At 45.6% G+C, this 17,375-nt stretch overlaps 1 protein-coding gene, 1 long non-coding RNA gene and 1 other non-coding gene across 4 annotated transcripts; 1 reads left to right on the forward strand and 2 right to left on the reverse strand.

Annotated features, from left to right (window-relative positions):
• Positions 1–4,181: 4,181 nt before the first annotated feature.
• Positions 4,182–12,292, reverse strand: LOC120671849 (importin subunit alpha-1b-like). 2 transcript variants are annotated; one of them, XM_039952105.1, is made up of 12 exons: positions 11,966–12,292; positions 11,753–11,849; positions 11,443–11,534; positions 10,984–11,115; positions 10,701–10,880; positions 10,455–10,621; positions 10,291–10,369; positions 9,722–9,850; positions 9,278–9,359; positions 5,258–5,306; positions 4,841–5,170; positions 4,182–4,759 (listed from the first exon to the last, which is right to left on the reverse strand). In XM_039952105.1, exons 1-11 carry the CDS (start codon positions 12,164–12,166, stop codon positions 4,843–4,845), a joined length of 1,536 nt encoding a protein of 511 aa, XP_039808039.1. In that variant the 5' UTR covers positions 12,167–12,292; the 3' UTR covers positions 4,182–4,759; positions 4,841–4,842. The 2 variants fall into 2 exon arrangements, with proteins under 2 accessions (XP_039808039.1, XP_039808038.1); XM_039952104.1 differs by lacking the exons at positions 4,182–4,759; positions 4,841–5,170; positions 5,258–5,306 and having other exon boundaries at positions 9,062–9,359; positions 10,291–10,321.
• Positions 8,386–8,524, reverse strand: LOC120677082. The gene has a single exon (XR_005676147.1). It is a non-coding gene; the product is annotated as a small nucleolar RNA Z247 (small nucleolar RNA).
• Positions 12,293–14,507: 2,215 nt separating the features above from the next.
• LOC120674395 lies at positions 14,508–16,471 on the forward strand. The gene is made up of 3 exons (XR_005675098.1): positions 14,508–14,617; positions 14,747–14,860; positions 16,174–16,471. It is a non-coding gene; the product is annotated as an uncharacterized LOC120674395 (long non-coding RNA).
• Positions 16,472–17,375: the final 904 nt, after the last annotated feature.

Below are 17,375 nucleotides of genomic sequence, written 5' to 3' on the forward strand. Positions count from 1 at the left end.
TAGAGTATTGATCCAGGAAGGCAAAAAATCAATCACTTTCCTCATATGGCTCTTAGTCACTGGGCTCCAGCCCCCCCTTGCCCAAAAGAAATTTTCAAACTATATCTCTGCAGCCCATAAAATTTAAGCCCGGTAGCCCACGAACGGGTCCACGCTGAAACAAAGAAGCTAGCGAAGCCCATAAAACGGAGCTATATATATATATATATATATATATATATATATATATATATATATATATATAATGTCATTTCTGACGTTAGCTATATGTCACTTGGATTTTTTTAAAATTGGCCCCCCTACATTTTGCTTCACGGTCCGCCACTGCTCTTAGTCTTGTAAATTCTACCTACAAACTAAGCAGAGAGCAACATCCATCGAGCAAAGAGGACAACCAAATTGAATTTCGCTACAGATATCCTCCAGCAACAGTGTGAAATCAAAATCAAATCTACCAATGCCTGATGCCGCAGACAAAATTCAATTCAAGATCCAGTAAATCTCAAACCGGAAGGCAGACAAAATCTTACGAGCTTGCCTTTGCTCCCTCCGCCGCAGCCCCTACCCGTCCAGGCTAACACTAAGCAAGGCACCCACGTCGCTGGAGCTGCAAGAACAAGAGGAACGAAAATTGACTGAAAGGAGATGAACCGCAAGAGCAAGGCACCCATCTCACAACCCATGGCCTCACCGCCAAGCCTCACTCCTGGGCCGCCTCCCGGCGTTCCTCAAGAACCGCACATCCACCTACCCTAGTGCCGGCAAGAACCCTAGCAAGAACACTAACGACGGGGAGAGAAGAGGGCAAGGGGGCGGAGAGCGTGCACGTCGAATGGGAGGTGGTCGCTGTCGCCGCGCCGTTGCCGTTGCCGTCGCCGTCGCCGCGACCTCTCCTCGCGCCGCCAGCCGCCAGCCGCCAGCCGCACCGTCGCCTCCCTCTGGCGCCGCCAACCGCGCGCCCGCGCCCGACCTGGATTGGAGCCGGAGGGTGAGGCTCCAGGATGCAATCCGGGCCATGGAAAGAGAGGGGGCGCCAAACCGGGCCGGATGCATTCCTGGGCCAGGGCGAAAAGAACGGTGATTCCATGTCGGACCAGTTTTCAAATCGGGTCAGACCGATCCGGCCGGAACGGAGACCGTTCCTGGCCGTTCCGGGCCTTCCCGAACGAGGGCTAAGTGATTTCATGGAACTGGAACGCAGAGTAAAAATCCATGGAGCCTTCACTTGGAGGGGATGTTTTGCTGCAAGCCTGCGCCTGCGCCTTTAAACTGACTAGTAATGATTTGCAAACAGATTAACAGAGGAGCTGAGAAAACTAGGGAGATACTACTAGTATCTTAACATTAATGAGGACTACTGTTCACTGATGTGTTGCACAGCAACTTCAACTATAAAGATTTAACTACTGTACTTCACAAAAAAAATACTGAAACTTCGGCCGTCACTCTGTTTGTAACTTTTTTTTTTTTGAAATCACGCAGGAGCACTAGGGAATCATGTAAAATTTTAGGCGTCCATGCTGACCGGACTCAACACAGACGAAGCTGTCCGAGTAGTCTCGAGAGCAGGAGCACTGGGGAGTCATGTAAGATTTTAAGCGTCCATACTGACCAGACTCAACACAGACGAAGCTGCCCGAGTAGTCTCGAGACGCGCAATATTGAGACTTACGCACACCTCACACACGCACACGGCCTCAGCACCCAGGTGCGGGACGGGGGTTCGAACCCCCGCCGGCAGCCTCCCATCCTCGGGAGTTGCCAACTGAGCTATCGCTCAGTCCGCTGTTTGTAACCTTCTGGCCTGTGGTATTTTGGGCCAAATTGTTTCCTCGGCCCCTCCTATGGCCGCCTGGCCGGAGATCCCTTCCCTCTCTTGACGAGTTCATGTTCCAAATGCTATGCGCCTTCCCGCCTTCCTCGCCGACCAGCGCCGCCTCCGCCGCGTCCTCTCCTCCTCCTCCAGCGCCACGTCCTCTCCGCGTGCGCACGCCTTGGGGATCTCGCAGGCGCGGAAAACATCAAGGACCGCGCGTTGAAGGCCGGTTACAGCAAGGACGTGTTCGTCTGCTCGGCCCTGCTCCACCTATACTCGAGATGCGGTGCAATGGGGGATGCTGTCAAGGTGTCCGACGGAATGCCGAAGAGGGTCCGTGTTGCGTGGAGCACGATGGTTGCTGGGTTTGTGAGCGCTGGGAGGCCGGTGGAGGCGCTTGGTATGTACAAGGTGGATGCGGGAGGATGGCGTGGAGGGGGACGAGGTGGTCATGGTTGGGGTTATACAAGCGTGCGCCGCAACAGGGGATGCTGAATCACACAGGTAGGATACATTCTCCAAATAAGCATCTGACCATATGTGGAAAGAAAAAGCATAAAGCATCAATTTCAATGGGAATACACGGAGACAAGCAGGCCATCATACAGTTTAAATCACTGGTGATATAGAAGCATATCTTCAGCAAAAGTCGACCCATGGTGGAAAAGAGACCTTAATACCCAATCAGGGGCGAAGCTAGATTATAATTGACCCTGGTGCATCTCTTTTAGATAGAAGAAAACTAGTGTAATTTACACGGTAAAATTTAGCTAACTAGTAGGAATTTTCTTTTTCACCATGGTGCATGTGCACCAGGCAAGGATAATGTAGCTTCGCCCCTGTACCCAATGGGTGTGGAATCTTCCTCTAAACATGCATGGCAGGTGGAAATCAACATGTGTGTTATCTTCGTCTAAACCAATATGACTTGAGCAAGTGACGTACTCACTCCGTCCTGAAATGTAGGACATTCTAGAGTTTGTAGGACAGATTATAATTATGTAGAAAAGACTCTTCTACCCCTAATTATTATGCATTGGAACTCTATTTGGATCATTAAATATGTGCTAATTAAGATAGCATGTCATTTCTCCATGCACCTCCCCCATGCACCTCCTCTACATGGTTGTATGTACATTTTTCTATTGAGAAAACTCGAAAACGATGCATAATTAAGATGGTTGGGTCCACTTTTAACATAGAATGCCTCATATTTGAGGATAAATTTTAAATCCTAGAATGTCCTACATTTCAGAACGGAGGGAGTAATATACATTGGTGAAGATTAAAATTTCATGATTACCAAAAGGGTGTCATTGTCTTTTGAGCTATATGTTCTCCCTCCCTCCCTATCGATTTGCAGGATAGAAACATGTTGGTTCAAAATTTACAACCTGAATCTGCTCCTTGTTTCCAGCCGTGATGTTGGAGATGGTCCAGCAAACTACTTTTTTCATGACTTTCTTTTGATTTGTTCTCAGAAGATTCTAAAGACGCGGAAGGGTTTGATGATCAATGATACAATATACTCCCTCCGTATCCTTTTAGTTGTCATTTCAGACAACAAATTTATACTAAAATAAACTAAGTTTTTTTGTCCTAACGACAAGTAAAGAAATATGGAGGGAGTAGCAAGGAAGAAAAATCATTGTTCGTTTGGCTTGTCAGCCAACCAAACAGCAGTACTGTTCTCTCAGACTAAATCAGCACCAGCCACCAGTCACAGCCAAACGAACACAGTGGATCAGCTCATAAAAATTTACTAGGTGTACTATAAATGCATAAAAAATTTACTTTTATGGCAAGTAGTTCATTCGACTTGGCAAGAGCCTTGGTGTGGCGAGTCTAAAATCTTCATAAGGAGAGTTTTGATGACCGAGAGTATAGCTCCAATATGGACTAGAGGCGACATTTACTTATCGATACTGCATGGTGAATTATCATGCCGAGAGCACTTGATTTGATGGTGCAGCTCTATACAATTGACCTCCTTACCCTCTTAGGCTATTTGATCTCCGGAATGAGTTAGAAGCTGTTTGGTTCCTGAACTTTTATTACTGCTGTTTGTTTGCATCAGCCTGTGGTCTGCTTTATAGGAAAGAAAGAAGCGGCACGGCTGGGTTAACTCCACTCTATCAACCAATGGATTAGGACTCGCAACAACACGAGCTCAGCCCGAGCTCAGCTCTTCAAATAGCCGAGCTAAACTTCATCAATTTATAGTAGTCGCAAACTTAACAAACGCCAAGCCGAGCCTCCGGACCAAGCCAGCCCTAGCCAACACATAGTACAATGCGCACAAATAAGCCATACATGTTCAGCTAAAGTACGAGGACACACCAGCAGAAAAATTGTTTAGAATGGCCCAAAGAGTAATGCTTCCAAAAAAAAAATAGAACAGATTCGAGTAGGCCTCCCAAAACTCTCAGACATGCTCATGATGTCTATATGACTTCAGCTGATGAAGACAACGTTTTACATCACCAGATGCCATAACGAAAACTATCCTACTCTTTCACCTCAACAGATGTACCGAAGCCGCATGTCACAGGCCAGAGGTGAAAACAAGAGTTCACTCCGACAACGCAAGCGACAAGATCATGCCTTGCCTCTTGACGCCTGGCCCCATTGCAGTCTCCACTTCGCCATATGGAGAGCTACAAACCACATGAATCATCAGCAGGACAGATGCACCAAGGCGCACAATGGCAGTGCAGCCAATCGACTGAAACTCCAGCGACCCTGCTTTTATCAGGACCGACCATGATGACTGTGCTTATCAGGCTGACAGGACCTGACCATGATGACTGCGCCTGAGACCAGGCTGATAGGATCCGACCCGACCATGACAGAGTAACATGACTCTCCCGATGTTGTGATCAAAACGCCGCAATGCAAAATAGCTAGTGCCCACATTCACCTTCTAAATGAACACCCGACAATCTGTGCCGCAGGGCAATAAAGCATCACTTGATCTGATAAACTTACCAAGACAATTCGAATCACCAGTGAAGAGAAGCATACCTTCATCCAAAGTTGAAACCGCCCGGTGGGGCATTACCCTCTGAGGGCATGACATCATCTTCCTCTACCCAGAACGTCTCAAGCAAGAAAGTCGCCATCTGATATATCATATCATCGTCATGGTTCTGGAGGTCCTCAATCTTGTCCAAAGCATAAGCATCTTCAATCATCTGTGCATACATGTTGACATCGCAAGCCCCCAAGGACTTTTCTGCCTCCCCAACCTTCAAGACATTCACAAGGCCCTCCAAACAAACCTTCAATATACTAGGGTCAGAATAACCAAGGAAATCACAAAAGGTTTTGATGCAACCCTGGTCTACAAGATACCTAGCAAACAAATGATGTGTTAATAAATTGGCAATTCCTTGCATATGTTCACAGAAGCACAAAAGCAAAGGAGAACAGCTAGCATACTTTATCTGATCATGTGTCCCACCAGATGTGGCATTACTAATTGCCCAAGCTGTAGAAGATTTAGGAAGCGTTATCACCTCCTGGAGGAGGCCGCGTGATGTATTTATATAAGCTAAGAACAACCCTTAGCGTGGCTTACAAGTCAAGTTAACAACCGAAACGTATTTGGCTCTATCTCTAATTATACAACTCAAACTCTAGTCTATCTCTAGCTCAACAGTTTCGGTTGTGACCATTACAGATTTACATTACAAGATCTCAACTAATCCTAACATCCTCCCTCAATCTTAGCCGGGGGAATCAAGGTTGAGATTGTCTCTAAATTCTTCCAACTTCCGACATATCAACGGTTTAGTGAAACCATCAGCAATTTGATAATTGGTAGAGATGATTCGTACATCAAGAAGTTTATCAGACACTCTTTCTCTTACGAAGTGAAAATCAACTTCGATGTGTTTTGTCCTTGCATGGAACACCGGGTTGGCTGATAAATATGTCGCCCCAATATTGTCACACCACAAAACAGCAGCCTTGGGACTTGGTATGCATAGCTCCTGAAGCAATGTCTGAATCCAAATAATTTCTGCAGTTGCATTGGCCATGGCTTTATACTCACTTTCAGTGCTAGACCTGGACAGTTGCTTGCTTCCGAGCACTCCACGAGATAAGATTGCTTCCCAAGTATATGGCAAAGCCTCCAGTAGAGCGCCGATCCTCTAGGCTACCGGCCCAATCTGCATCAGAGAACCCACTGACCAAAGTCGACATGCACTTTGTTATCTTCATCCCAATATTCAGTGTATGCTTTAAATATCTTAACACTCTTTTGGCTGCCGTCCAATGCAAATCAGTGGGAGCATGTAGATATTGACATATTTTATTTACTGCAAAGGAAAGATCAGGTCTTGTGAGTGTCAGATATTGTAGTCCTCCTACAATGCTTCGATATCTTGTTGCATCTTCTGGTCCCAATGGCGTGCCTTCATGAGCAGACATTTTTTCTGATGTGGACATGGGTGTATTAACAGGTTTACAGTGCTGCATCCCTGTCCTCTTGAGTAAATCGCCTGCATATTTCTCTTGTGACAATATAATTCCATCTGATATTTTCTTCACCTCAATACCAAGGAAGTAGTGCAGATTTCCAAGATCCTTAAGAGCAAATTCTGATCTTAAAGTCTCTACTAGATCTTTTGTAGCTGCACTTGACGAACTAGCCACAATGATATCATCAACATATATTAACATGAATATAGTTGTGTTGCCTTTCCTGTAGAAGAAGAGTGACGTGTCGGCTTTAGATGATTTGAACCCCAACTCTTGCAACTTCATACTGAGTCGATAATACCAAGCTTTGGGAGCTTGTTTTAATCCATATAGTGCTTTTTCTAGCTTGCAGACATGATCGGGATAGGTCTTGTCTAGATACCCAGGTGGTTGTCTCATAAATACTTCTTTCTCTAGAACACCATGAAGAAACGCGTTCTGCACATCTAGCTGTCTGAGATTCCATCCTCTTGATATGGCGATTGAAAGAACAAGTCTAATTGTAGCTGCCTTCACCACCGGACTGAATGTGTCCTCATAATCAATACCATATCTTTGCTTGAATTCTTTAGCCACTAACCATGCCTTGTAACGATCAATAGAACCATCAGCTTTTCTTTTTATTTTGTACACCCACTTGCAATCAATTACATTCCTCCCTGGCTGTGAAGGAACTAATCTCCAAGTATTGTTTCTTTGCAACGCCATAAACTCAGCATCCATAGCCTCCTTCCACATTGGGTGTTCGACAGCCTCACGTACTGAACTTGGCTCCCCTGCAGCTGTTAACAACCCATACCTGACCATACCATCAGTGTAGCATTTGGGCTTGCGAATTCCACTCTGCAATCTGGTTGCTGGTCCTGCAGGAGGTGCCAAGATAGCTTGTTGTGAAGGGGGTAGTGGATCAGCAAGTTCCTCAGGTTCGCCTGCCATAGCTGATCCGCCCGGTGTATCATCGTCGGAAGGCAATGTAGACGATCCGTTTCCCCCTCGCTCAGACTGCGTCGGCAAAGGAGAGGCAGGCGGCGGATGCGACGATGACTGAGGCGCCGCTGCAGTTGGCGCAGATTCTCCTGGCAGCTGTAGGAGAACAGAAGGTTCGGTTGGCAGCATATCAGCTCCAAAATCTGTGCATGTTCCCTCTGATGAAGTGTTGCGGATATCTGCTGAAGTAGAGAGATTCTGCGAATGCAAACTTGGTGACACATTAGTAGGAACATTATGCACATGGTTTTGCACTCGATCACCCCCTAGCGTGTCAGAGATAAACAAGGAAGGTAGAAGGGATACTTCTGCTCGGAGCCTAGCACCAGCATTTGGATTAAGTTTGGCAAAAGGGAATATATTTTCATCAAACACAACATCTCTAGAGATGTAAATTCGCCCGGAGTCAATGTCTAGAGATGTAAACAAGGATGTAGCTGGTAGAGGATATAGACCTCCTCTACTTCTGCCTTGCAGAAGAACTTTCTTCGACACCTGATCCTTGACAAAGAATACATCCGGATGAAACTCTAGATAGGCATTGTTATCAGCAGTAAGGCGATGAACAGAAATTAAATTCTTCGATGTTTGTGGAACATGAAGAACATTTTTAAGAAGTAAATCATGACTAGGGGTATGACATAATGCATGACCAATATGTGCAATATCCATACCTGTCCCGTTTGCTGCGTGGATCTGTTGATCACCACTATACCTGTCACGGATGGTGATCTTGTCTAGCTCCCCCGTGATGTGATCAGTAGAGCCTGAGTCAGTGTACCAGTTTGTATCGATGCCATAGTTGTTTGATGCTGCTGCAGCTGTCTTTTCCTCAGGTGGTACAAAATCCTCATCAAAACGGTACCAACAGTTGACTACGGAGTGGCCCTCCTTCAAGCACAGTTGACATTTGATCTTGGACTTGCTTCTACTGTTGTTGCTGTTCCCACCATTGTAGCCGCCGCGGGAATGTCCACCATTGCCACGGCCCCGATTGGAGCCGCGTACACGGCCGCCACGGTTTCCTCCACGACCACCACGAGTAGCGGCATTTGCGGATGATCCTGAGCTAGTCTGGAAGAGGTCCAGCCGCTGCTCGAAGGCTAGCAACTGGGTGTAGAGCTCACCGACGGAAATCGGTTCGACGCGAGCAAGGACCGCAGACACAATAGGATTAAAATCCATATCGAGTCCGGTCAGTATGTAGGAGACCAGATCTTCATCATCTAGAGGTTTACCAGCGCTTGCCATCTCATCTCCAAGCTCACGCATCTTGCTGAAATACTCCGAGATCGACATGGCCCCCTTCTTCAATGTGGCCAGAGATATTCGGGTGTTGACAGCCCGTGCCCTAATACGAGAGGAGTACATCTCCTCGAGTGCAGCCCATATTTGAGCTGCTGTGGTGCAATTTGCAACCTGTGAAAGAACATCACGTGACAGCGAGGCCACAAGGTAGCTGAATACCTGTTGATCCAAAGCTAGCCACTTTGTGTAGTCAAGGTTCATCACTTTTGCATCCTTGCCATCCACCTTGCCATCAATCTCAGTTGGTGGCGCAGGTTTGGTGCCGTCGATGTACCCCGTGAGTTGTGCCCCTCGGATGGCCGGGAGCACCTGCACTTTCCAAAGTGCATAGTTGGACTTCGTGAGCTTCTCAGAGACCGGATGCCCAAAGGAAGCAGGAAGGGACGAGCCAGACTCCATAGATGAGGACCTCGGCATTGTAGATGTGTTTGTAGAGGTTGGCTCTGATTACCATGTAGAAGATTTAGGAAGCGTTATCACCTCCCGGAGGAGGCCGCGTGATGTATTTATATAAGCTAAGAACAACCCTTAGCGTGGCTTACAAGTCAAGTTAACAACCGAAACGTATTTGGCTCTATCTCTAATTATACAACTCAAACTCTAGTCTATCTCTAGCTCAACAGTTTCGGTTGTGACCATTACAGATTTACATTACAAGATCTCAACTAATCCTAACACAAGCAGCCTCATCTCTGACAGCACACTCAGCAGTACGCATCAGATGCACCAAAGGACCAATTAGGTTCCCGTTGATCACAGCCTAGAAGATGAGTAAAGATAAAAGTTAGACTTCAGTAAACTATAATTATCAAACAAATTGAATTTAACATGCCCCCACATCCAGTGGCGGAGCTTCGTTAGGGCCAATGGGGCCATGGCCCCCTGGCTTTGGAAAGTTTACACTAGATGAACAGTGATTTTGACATTGTTCATTACTGTAACAAAAAGGTGGCCCCCCTCATTCTTCTGATATCAGAGATCAAGCTCCGCCAGTGCCCGCATCGATGATACATGGCAACTTCACAACAGATGCGAAATTTCACAATTACCTCTGTTTAGTAGCTCTACGATCTCACAGCCTAACAATTTGCCAAACAACAATGTTTAGTGAGGTTTACAAACCTGAATCTGCTCCCGGTTTCCAGCTGTGATGTTGGAGATTGTCCAGCAAGCTTCTTTTTTGACGCTTTTCTTTTGATTTGTTACCAGAAGATTTAAAAGGTAGGGAAGTGCTTGATGATCAACAATGCACTGAAGAAGGGGAAAAACACAATTATGACATGAATATACAGCAGAAAATATAATCAAGGGTAACATAAAAATCCAAAACAAATTACAAACAAAAGACAAAATTGCAGCATAAGTGCATAGAATGGGTACATCAGTTTAGAAGAATGTAGTACCCAAATAAAAGGAAATGATGAACCAAACTGAGCAATGGCATGAACCAGTTTGGTAAATAGAAGAACGATAAAGGAATACAAACCAGGTAGCAACAAACTGGAAGAAAACAACTAATTTACCAAACTATAATGGATGCTATTGCATAAGTTGCACTACTATCTAGATAAAAATCGTTCTACTCTTTATTTTTATGCTGAAATTTGACATGATTTATTATCTTGGCTAAAATACTACTAGAGATATACTAAAGCTATGTCTGGTATGACAATGTTAGAAAGAAAGAATACCTGAGTATGAGCTTGATCCCCTGAGGCAATGCTACCAACCACACGCAGAGAAGGAAAGAGCACCGAAGGTGAAGGATGGCTAAATTGATATGTAGCTTGTGCATTAGACTTTGCATATTTCTCAAACAAATTCTAAAGTATTAAGTTCAAAACGAAAAACTTACCTAAGGAGCTCAACAAGTCTAGGGCATGCTCCAGTTTCAATCACAGCTTGGACATTGGTATTGTCACCCCCAAGAGACAAGTAAGAGAGTGCCCAGCAGGCATCACTAAGGACATCCTCGTCTTCAGAGTGAATGAGCTGTCGCAAAACTAGGAGTGCTGGCTTCACCTGCTCAATCACAAAACCAGTTAACCATCTGTCATTAAACAACATATATGGCCAATACATCATCAGAGGACATCCTTACATGTTGAAAGTTGGGTTTTCCACGGCAAAGGTTACTGAGGCACCAGGTACCATTCCTCAGCAATGAGGCTCTGGGGTTCTCATTAAACAGCTGAAGTAGTGGAAAGAGAGCGCCATGTGCAAGCACAACGTCACGGCATTCTGCAGAGTCACCAGCCACGTTTCCCAGGGCCCACACAGCCTACAAAATCGAAACAAATTATGCTTTTAGACCTCCCCATGCTTCTAATAATATGGAACATTTGCAAATTGAAAATGGCAAAAGTTTGTTTCCTATATCATGCCTGTTCACAGACATCTTCATTTGGTGAGCTGAAGAGCTTCACAAAGCTGGGTATGGCACCAGTATTAACAACCAGCATGGTGTGCTCGGAAGTTCCAGAGGCAATGTTAGTGAGAGCCCATGTGGCCTCAAACTGCAGCCACAACAAAACAAGAAAAAATAAGTTCACGATTCAACATAAACAATTCGGAATTAACACCACATAATAGACCTTTTCCTTCCATGTAAAGTTAAGCACTTAAGCTAACACCATTATAATGTTCAAGCAAGTAAAACCACATTGTTATGTTTGCACGACTGATTTTGAGTTTACAATACCAAGTATACTCCCAGTTCAACCCAACTCGAAACAATTCTATATACTGCAACGCACTAGTACAGCTATTGCGAAGTCTTAAGCACGAGTTCCAATCGGAGCAGCATTCATGTCAAAAGTGATAGGCAAAATCACTACGCATACCTGGAGCTCAGGGTAGTCCTCCCTGGAAAGCAACCGTACCAAGCAAGGCAAAACTCCACAGTTAACCACCTCCTGAATTGGGGGGTCCCGATCTGATACATGGATCCATTGTTAACGATCAGAGAAGATATGAACATACTCTATATTTCAGTTTTAGTCTGGACAACAGCACCACACAGTAAAAATTGGACGCAAATTCAGCAATACCAGATGAGAATGTTATCTACAATTTCAACAGAAGTCCGACAAATTTTATTCGATGCAAATGAAAAGGCAGGGATGGGAGAATTCAGGAAAGGAAGGAACGCACCGATCGAGAGCATTTTCCTGAACTCCCTGTCCGCCTCAAACTGCGCTCTGCTGTCATCCGAGTACAACCCCGCCACCAACTGCGGCAGGTTCGCCAGCTACACCAACGCATAGGGGGTGGGGAACAAAGATTCATGAAAACGAAACGGAGTGAAAAAAATTAAACCTCGTCGGACTCGGACGAAACGAAAACCGGCAACGGCGGCGAACCCACCGTCTTCCCGAGCGCCGCCGGGTGCGCGAGCGGCGCCGCCTCGGAGCCCCCGCAGCGCTTCCTCCGGAGGGCGCTGCTGCGGACCTCCTTGCGGATGCCGTCCATGCAGCTGACGCGCCGCCGCCACCAGTCGGCCGCGCTCACCGACGCCTTGAAGCTGCTCCGGCGGTGCGCCGCCTGCTCGCTCGGCCGCAGCGACATCTTCGGACGACGGACTGCACGCTCCGATCCTCCGGCGGTGGCGGCAGCGAGCGAACGCGAAACCTAGGCGCGCGGCGGTTTACGGTTTATGGCTGGAACTATGGAAGTGGCGAGGAACCGAGCCGAGGCCGTGTCCGCCGTCCGCGGGTGCTGCATTCATGTCGTGGTAATAATGGGCTAGACTTACAGGTGGGCCGTGTGGGTCGGGTTCCTCGCAAAGGTCGGTGGAGAAGAAGTTGCTTGCGTCGATTTTTTTTTTAAAGTGGCTTACATCGTCAGGGTCTATCGAATAATTAGGGATGGAACGGAAAAATATGGTATCCGCGTATGTATTCGTATTCAAATTTTGACGTGGGACTAAATTGCATATATCTGAATCTATTTTTTATGAACTTTTTTAATCCGATTTTACATTTATATTCAACAATATCTATATCCGTGAAGAAAAACGTATCATGTAAAACCATCTAAAACTTATCTTTATAACTATTAACAAATTATATTAATTTAGCATTACTGATGATGTATCCACTTATACTACTTGAAAGTTATCTCTATTTTTAATGACCAATATTATTAATTTAGTAAATAAATATTAGTTAAAGTAGGAGTACTCTACATATTTGTACATGAAATTATTTTTATATATTTTATACTTATTAATTAATATTTGTAATCTGTAGAAATATATTTTATATACAACTACCATCATTTCTAATATTTTATATACTTATTAATTCGTTATCGACGAGCACGTATACACAATTTTGCTTCAAGTACGACAATCATTTCCAGTAAAGCATCATTCTCCCAGCAAGGAAACACTTTGATGAAACGTTTGTTCCAATGAAGCGCGAAGCTAAGTATTTGATGTTAATTACCTTTTTGTAATGGTTTTACATGGCAATCACTTCATTGTATCTTTTTGAAAATAAAATGGCAAGAAATTTGCCGGGCATGTATCAATAGAGAAGGAACGTACAACCGATCTTGATCGTGGGCCAGCCGATCCAATAAATTGACCTGATCCGATAAATTGACCTGACCCGCCAAAAATCCTGACCCAACCCAACCTGATCAATGCATAGATTAGGCTCGGCCAAAATTTTCGACCCAACGCAAAACCCAACCCGATTAGGTACGGACTCTATTTTTCAACTCAAAACCTGACCGACCCGAAGTTTATATAAAAAAAACGTGTTTGACCTGACCCAACCCAACCACATGTCGATTCGGGCTCGGGCCAAAAAATCTGACCTGATGATCGAGTCGGGCTAGGTTCAAGCCGACCAAAAAACACCAGATTTTTTTTGACCTCGTTCGAACCCAACCTGACCCGATAAATAATCAAGTAAAGATAAAAAAAATAGCGCTTCTAGCGTTTGGATGTCTGATCAGAATTCTTCAGATGGTCCGTTGCAATATTGCAAAGAATGGAAAATTCCTACCGTAACATTTAACATCCTGTTTCATGCAACATCTAGTGGGGAACAGAAAAAACAAATATTGCAGCATTGGTGCTTATCCCTTACAACATGTGTCCGTCTGATGATGAAAAAAATTGGACATCTAAGTCGTAGCATCAGCTTGATTAAAGTCGACTACCCTTTGAGCTCCTCTCCGCATCCCACGCCAAAAACCGAACGCGTGTCGCTTTCGCGTGAGCTCTGGCCATTTTGCAAAAATGTCCTCTAAAATTTTTCGCGCAGACCCTCAACATAATATTTATTTTCACAAAAAGAAGAGAAAATCTGATAATGCTGTTGTGTTTGCAAAAATCCCTAAGCATTTTTTCGTTTACGCCCTCCCGCCGCACCCGAACCCTACCCCCTCTCCCTCCTCCCGGCCGCCACCCACTCTCTCCCTCGCTCTTCTGCTCCCCACTTCTGCCCTCTCCTCTCTGCCTCCACGCCGCCGCCTCCTCCACCCCCTTCCCCTCTCCACCTGCTTCCGTCGGAACCAGATCCTCTGACATAGTTGGGAGTATACCAGAGGGACGTCAACCTCCCTGCAGCGTCAGATTCATGATCGATGGTGCGCGAGATCAACAGAACAAAAACAAGACCCTACGGCCCATTAGACAGCCCAAGATCAACTTAAACAGCCCAGTTGCCTGCACACGAGCGAGCAGAGAGGGAAAAGGAACACACGGTCGCAGAAATGGCGTGAGGCCGACGGAAAAGGGCACGAGAACCAGACAAAGGGCGCGAGAACCAGACAAAGGGCGCGAAAAATACCATCGCCGGAGGGGACGAGCTCTAGCGACAAGCTGGTCTTCAATCGTGTAAGTCTGATCTTGCTCCTAACATCTTCAGCTGAATGGTTGAGATTGTTGTGACGCGTTGATCATCAGATTGTTCTGAACTTGATCAGGTGGTTCCTTCTCTCATGAAAGAAGCACCTGGTTGAGATGGAAGAAGAGGGCAACAAAGCAGACAATGAGTCCAATGCGTAAGTAATACAACCCACTTTTTATGTGATATTAGATGGTTTTAGTTGCCCTATTGCCAAGTACTGCTGCTCCTTGTTTGTTCTTTGCAATTGCACAAGTTTGTCGCTTATGTTAATTTTCTATTGCAGAGCTATACTACCAGATTTCATACCTCAAGTTGGCATGGAATTTGGAAGTTCAGATGAGGCTTGGGCATTTTGGCTTCGTTATGGTGGGCACAGAGGCTTTGAAGTTAGAAAAAGGTACACAAACAAAAGGGAGTCTGATGGCAAGATTACATCATGTAAATTTGTTTGTGCAAATGAGAGTCATCGAGTAGCAGACAAAAGGGATCCTTTAACAAAGTGCCCTCGAGCTGAAACTAGAACAGACTGTCAAGTTCACATGAATCTTAAACTTGATAGGAAAAAGGAAATTCTGAAAGTATCTGATGTGTTTTTGGAACACAATCACAAACTACACCTTCCTGAAACCATACATTTAATGGTGTCACAGAGAAAAATTTCAGATTTACAAGCATTTCAAATTTGATTTTGATATCATCCGGTTCTTCAAGCATTTTGAAAGGGTGGTGCAAGGAAAGAGGAATAATGAATTGGATTCAGAATTGAATTCAAGAAAAAAGTTGCCTAAAATCTGCATGAAGAGACCACCACCTATGTTGAGTCAAGCCAGCAAGCTGTATACACCACCTATATTTGAAGCCTTTCAAGGTGAATATGAAAGATCCTTGGCAGCTTGCACCAATGCATTTGATGGTAATAATGAATATCTAATAGCACATTGTATCTATGAGGAGGAGTACAAAGTTATCGGCGATCCTATGAAACAAACAGTTACATGCAGCTGCCAACAATTTGATAGGATTGGAATATTGTGTGGTCATGCTCTTAAAGTTCTTGATTTGATGAATATCAAGTCACTGCCACCGCAATACGTGTTAAAGCGGTGGACACGAAATGCATGAAGTGGAACTGTACAAGACAACCAGGGAAGAAATATAATTGAAAATCCAAAGATGGATGCTATGCTTCGCTTCATATTTATGTCCCACAAATTTCTCAATTTGGCACATCGAGTAGCCAACTTTCCTGAATGCACCATGCTAGTAGACAGCACACTTGACACCCTTGGTAAGCAAATTGAAGACAAAATCAATGCATATACAGGTACTTTTGAGGATCCAACCACAGTTCCCACAAATGCTACTTCACCAAATGAATTGCTGATTAATGCTCGCCTAAAGAAAAAGGATGTTCAAACAAAAAGTTCAAAGCAACAAAGAAATTGGCTTGATAAGAAGCCCAAGTCTGGGAAAAAGAGGAAAAGCAAAGCTACATCACAAGGAAAAAAACAATGGTACGATATGAAGAACAATTCCATTCTAGTGTATTATTCATGTTTGTCTGAACCATTTGTTTTTGTTTTTTTAATGATTCAGCATGTTGGGGAAGACCCAAGTAATGATGGTGCACAAGCAAAAATAGCAGGAGATAGTGTTTCTGGTTATTTAGCTCTGCAGGGATCAATTATTGATGACTTTGATGGTGAACAGGCTTTGATGGACAAGGAGAAGGATTCCAATGAGAAGATGGCCCTCAAAAGCTTCACCCAACACTTGACTGGACCAATCAGTGATGATCTTCTTACTGGAGATTTATTGTAGTAACTCTGGTTTGCTTTTTTGCTCCAAGTGGGCATATGCGTTCACCTTTCTTTTGCTATTTTGCAAGCATCCTAGAAGCATGGATAACTTTAGTTCTGTGTAATTTATGTATTTACCTTCCAGTGATGTGAATGTATGAATGCATTTGACAGCATGCAGAAATCTCTGCAGGAATCTCAACATTTTCACAACATTTTGTCTGCTACTGCTTCTCAACTAGCTTGTGCTGCTGGCTTCTCAACTTGCTTCTGTTGTCCTCCACCAAAAGATTGTATGCAGTAGTTGTCCTTCCTCATACGATGGTGTGAGCTTGGCAGCACCGGCCACCTCCCCTTGGCGATGTTGCAACTGGCGGCCAACCTCCGCCGCTGCCTACAGCCGTGGTCAGGCCCCCTGGCAGAGGCGACTTCACAACGGCGGATGGCAGGGCAGGGACGGCCAATGGATGGAGAAGCGAAGGTGTGGCATTTGAACGGCGACGAGCGATCCGAGATAGCTGGTGGCGGCCTGGTGCGGTGAGCGGCGGCGAGGTAGCCGGTGGCGGCGGAGCGCGGTGGGCGGCGGCGAGGTAGCCGGCGGCTGCGGTATTTTTTTTTTCACGGAACGGAAGCATCTGGGCTATTTAAGTTGATATTGGGCTGTCTAATGGGCCGTAGGGTGTTGTTTTTGTTCTCTTGATCTCACGCACCATCGTGAATCTGACGCTGCAGGGAGGTTGACGTCCCTCTGGTATACTCCCAACTATGTCAGAGGATCTGGTTCCGCTTCCGTCGCACCTCCCAGCAGCCGCTCCTCCTGCTCCCCGCCGCCGCCGCCCGCTCCCGCAAGATCCAGATCGCCAGCAGGAGGGAGAGTTGGTGACAACGCAGAGGTCCGCGGCGGTGGGGTTAGCAAGAGGGAGAGCACGAGCAGGGCGCGGAAGTGGAAGACATGCAGCAAGAGGTGGAGGAAGTGGAGTGAGCTGCGCCGGTGGAGGCGGCGCGTGAGGTTCAGCAGAGCGAGTGCCTTGGGGGAGGCCCGCAGCGTGTGGACTAGCGATGATGCTACGACAGGCGGGAGGTGCGGTGCGTCGCTGCGAGGCGCTCGAACCC

This window comes from Panicum virgatum, chromosome 5N, assembly GCF_016808335.1.
Source record: "Panicum virgatum strain AP13 chromosome 5N, P.virgatum_v5, whole genome shotgun sequence".
Classification (NCBI taxonomy): domain Eukaryota; kingdom Viridiplantae; phylum Streptophyta; class Magnoliopsida; order Poales; family Poaceae; genus Panicum; species Panicum virgatum.

Excerpts from the sequence above, each read along its gene's own strand:
- LOC120671849 (XM_039952105.1), bottom strand. The coding sequence starts at position 12,166 with ATGTCGCTGCGGCCGAGCGAGCAGGCGGCGCACCGCCGGAGCAGCTTC. Across the intron at positions 10,881-10,983 it reads ATGAAGATGTCTGTGAACAG|GCTGTGTGGGCCCTGGGAAA; the intron begins GCATGATATAGG and ends TCGATTTTGTAG. Across the intron at positions 9,360-9,721 it reads GAAACCGGGAGCAGATTCAG|GCTGTGATCAACGGGAACCT; the intron begins GTTTGTAAACCT and ends CTCATCTTCTAG.